General features: G+C 42.9%; 1 protein-coding gene across 1 annotated transcript in view; it reads right to left on the bottom strand.

Moving 5' to 3' along the window:
* Positions 1–2,247, bottom strand: part of LOC121536130 (secretin receptor-like) — a 2,932-nt gene extending 685 nt beyond the window's left edge. The window contains exons 1-8 of the mRNA XM_041843418.1: positions 2,071–2,247; positions 1,582–1,735; positions 1,331–1,391; positions 1,165–1,234; positions 985–1,076; positions 750–876; positions 354–395; positions 1–250 (exon numbers count right to left, since the gene is read on the bottom strand). The exon at positions 1–250 is cut by the window's left edge and continues 685 nt beyond it. Of these exons, the coding sequence (XP_041699352.1) occupies positions 86–250; positions 354–395; positions 750–876; positions 985–1,076; positions 1,165–1,234; positions 1,331–1,391; positions 1,582–1,735; positions 2,071–2,247 (888 nt within the window). The 3' untranslated portion in view covers positions 1–85. The remainder of the gene's footprint in view (positions 251–353; positions 396–749; positions 877–984; positions 1,077–1,164; positions 1,235–1,330; positions 1,392–1,581; positions 1,736–2,070) is intronic.
* Between the last annotated feature and the right edge of the window lie 648 nt (positions 2,248–2,895).

Raw genomic sequence — 2,895 nt, 5'->3', positions numbered from 1 at the left:
AGATTGACTGTGGAACACACATGGCACCTATCCATTGACAAAGCCTCGTAGGTACAGTATAGGCAGTGAGGAGTGACTGGATGTGCTACACCAGACTAGAATGGCGTGTGGAGGGTCCCCGGGTCAGGAAGGAGACCTGGGTATGGGCCCCTACACTCTGACTCATGGAGCAATGTTGGCGCCTGGCCTCCCCAGGTAGATGCTGCTTCAGCCACCATCGCCTCCACCTCCTCTGAACCTCATACTGAACCTGGGGAGAGGGTGTCAAAGGTCAACAGCCGGGGTCAGCCTATCCTCTCTCTCTATCCTCAATAATCTACTACTGTACACTGACTGTATGGTTGTCAACTTACCTCTCCATTCAGAAAACAGTATAGAACTGCTACTACAAACCCCTAGAATAGAACAGAGCACAGACAAAGGGTTAGGTAAACTAAACGGGCGGAAAGTAGCCTAGCGGTTAGAGCGTTGAGCCAGTAACCGAAAGGTCGCTGGTTCAAACACCATAGCTGACAAGGTGAAAAATCTGTTGATGTAACCCTAATTTGCTCCAGCGGCGCCGTACTAATATGGCTGACCCTGTAAAACAACACATTTCACTGCACCTATCTGGTGTGTAACAATAAAACAACCTTTTCCCCCTTTTTTCCCTCACTGTATACCAAATAATAGATCCACTGAAAGTTTGTAGATGGCATGTACTGTATGTAAGGTACTCACACAGGGGTGGGATAAAGGTGCTACAGTACCTGAGTGGAGGCGAAAGCCAGCTCGATAAAGTTCCATATTTCACTGACTTTATGTGGGAGGAATGCAAAGAGGACGTAGTGCAAACCAAAGAGAGATACCAGGAGAAGGGTGGACTTAGCGAGCCTCCTGAAAATAAAGATGTACAAGTACATAAGATATCATCAACATGACAAAAGTGTTTTGTTCTGTAGGTATTAAATAGCTTTTTGTCAAACAGAATAATATGTAACTCACCTGTACTGGTTAAACTCATATCCATGCATTTCCTGTGTCCTCAACTTGGCCACCAGGATTCTTATGATACTCAGAAAAAACAGCAAGTTAACCTGCATAAGAGACAGATTTTGAGTGAGGTGCTGACTAACAGAATATCACAAACTTGCTTATGGGGTCAAAGGTTATGGCAGAACTCACAACGATGAAGAAGAGAACAGGAACTCTGAGAATCCACCAGATCCCCTCGTGTCCCCTCCTCTCCCAGCACCTTTAAAACCAGGGGGAGAGAGAATACACACACACTCTGTGTGTGGGAAGCATATAAGCATTATGACATTGATACTTGAATACAGACATAACCTACCCTTCATTCTCCTGGATATATTTTGCCAAACTCCAGGCTACTATAACGACCATTGGAGAACCTGTAGAGGCAAACAGTCAGACAATGGAACGGGAAAAGACAGAAATTAGAAGATGTCAGAGCTCCCAGAAAGTCCAATTGAGTGGATAGATATACATAGGAAAATCGATGGCAGAATATTTTACTTTAGCAAACTTGTACTTAAGTCTTGTTAATTTAAGTTTGCTAAAGTAAAAGTAAAACAGGCTTACCCCAGCTCAGGACGATGTACCATCTGAGGTGCCTCTTCTGGGAGAAGAGGGAGACACTGACCAGGCTGTACAGGTAATGTCCCTCGGCCAGCAGCCAGCTGTAGTTGGCCATGATGCAGTAGTTGGAGAACGTTGTTGCAATCTTACAGCTGACCTGTGGAGGGCGACAGAGGACAGAGACAGGCAGGAGGATAAGTCAACTCAACCGGAAGGAAGGGGAGGACATGAGTCTTGTCTTCTTCTTCTAAGGGGTTTCTATATATAGATGAACGTTATATGATTAATGCATGTACGTAATAAAATAGAGATTACAAGAGTGATTTGAAGTTTATGTATTGATTGACTCGCTGATTGAACATAATTATGGTCTGATTGTCTGGTTTAGTAATTGGCTGATTGACTAGCTGGTGCAGTCAGTGATTAGGAGTCACTGGGTAATAAATGTTATGAAGTGATTAATAGTGATTGATAGTGATTGGTAGTAGGCACCGGGTAGGCGTCACAGTGGAAGTGGTCATCAGAGGAGAAGAGCACAGCATCTCTGATGAAGATGAAGGTGGCTCGGAGGATGAAGGAAAGGAAGAGTTGGATGTGGACGTAGTTACGGGTGCAGTGGAGCCTCCTTAGAGGAAGACCGAGGACACAGGGAGATAGAATAAAATACATACACTACCGGTCGAAAGTTTTAGAACACCTACTCATTGAAGGGTTTTTCTTTATTTTTACTATTTTCTACTTTGTAGAATAATAGTGAAGACATCAAAACTATGAAATAACACATATGGAATCATGTAGTAACCAAAAAAAAAGTGTTAAACAAATCAAAATATATTTTATATTTGAGATTCTTGAAATAGCCACCCTTTGCCTTGATGACAGCTTTGCACACTCTTGGCATTCTCTCAACTAGCTTCATGAGGTAGTCACCTGGAATGCATTTCAATTAACAGGTGTGCCTTCTTAAAAGTTAATTTATGGAATGTCTTTCATCCTTAATGCGTTTGAGCCAATCAGTTGTGTTGTGACAAGGTAGGGGGGGTATACAGAAGATAGCCCTATTTGGTAAAAGACCAAGTCCATATTACGGCAAGAGCAGCTCAAATAAGCAAAGAGAAACAACAGTCCATCATTACTTTAAGACATGAAGGTCAGTCAATACGAAAAATTTCAAGAACTTTTAAAGTTTCTTCAAGTGCAGTCGCAAAAACCATCAAGCGCTATGATGAAACTGGCTCACATGAGGACCTCCACAGGAATGGAAGACCCAGAGTTACCTCTGCTGCAGAGGATAAGTTCATTAGAGTTACCAACCTC

This window comes from Coregonus clupeaformis, chromosome 23 (assembly GCF_020615455.1).
Source record: "Coregonus clupeaformis isolate EN_2021a chromosome 23, ASM2061545v1, whole genome shotgun sequence".
Classification (NCBI taxonomy): Eukaryota; Metazoa; Chordata; class Actinopteri; order Salmoniformes; family Salmonidae; genus Coregonus; species Coregonus clupeaformis.
Note: the sequence above shows the minus strand (reverse complement) of the source record. Positions and strands in the feature narration are given on the sequence as shown.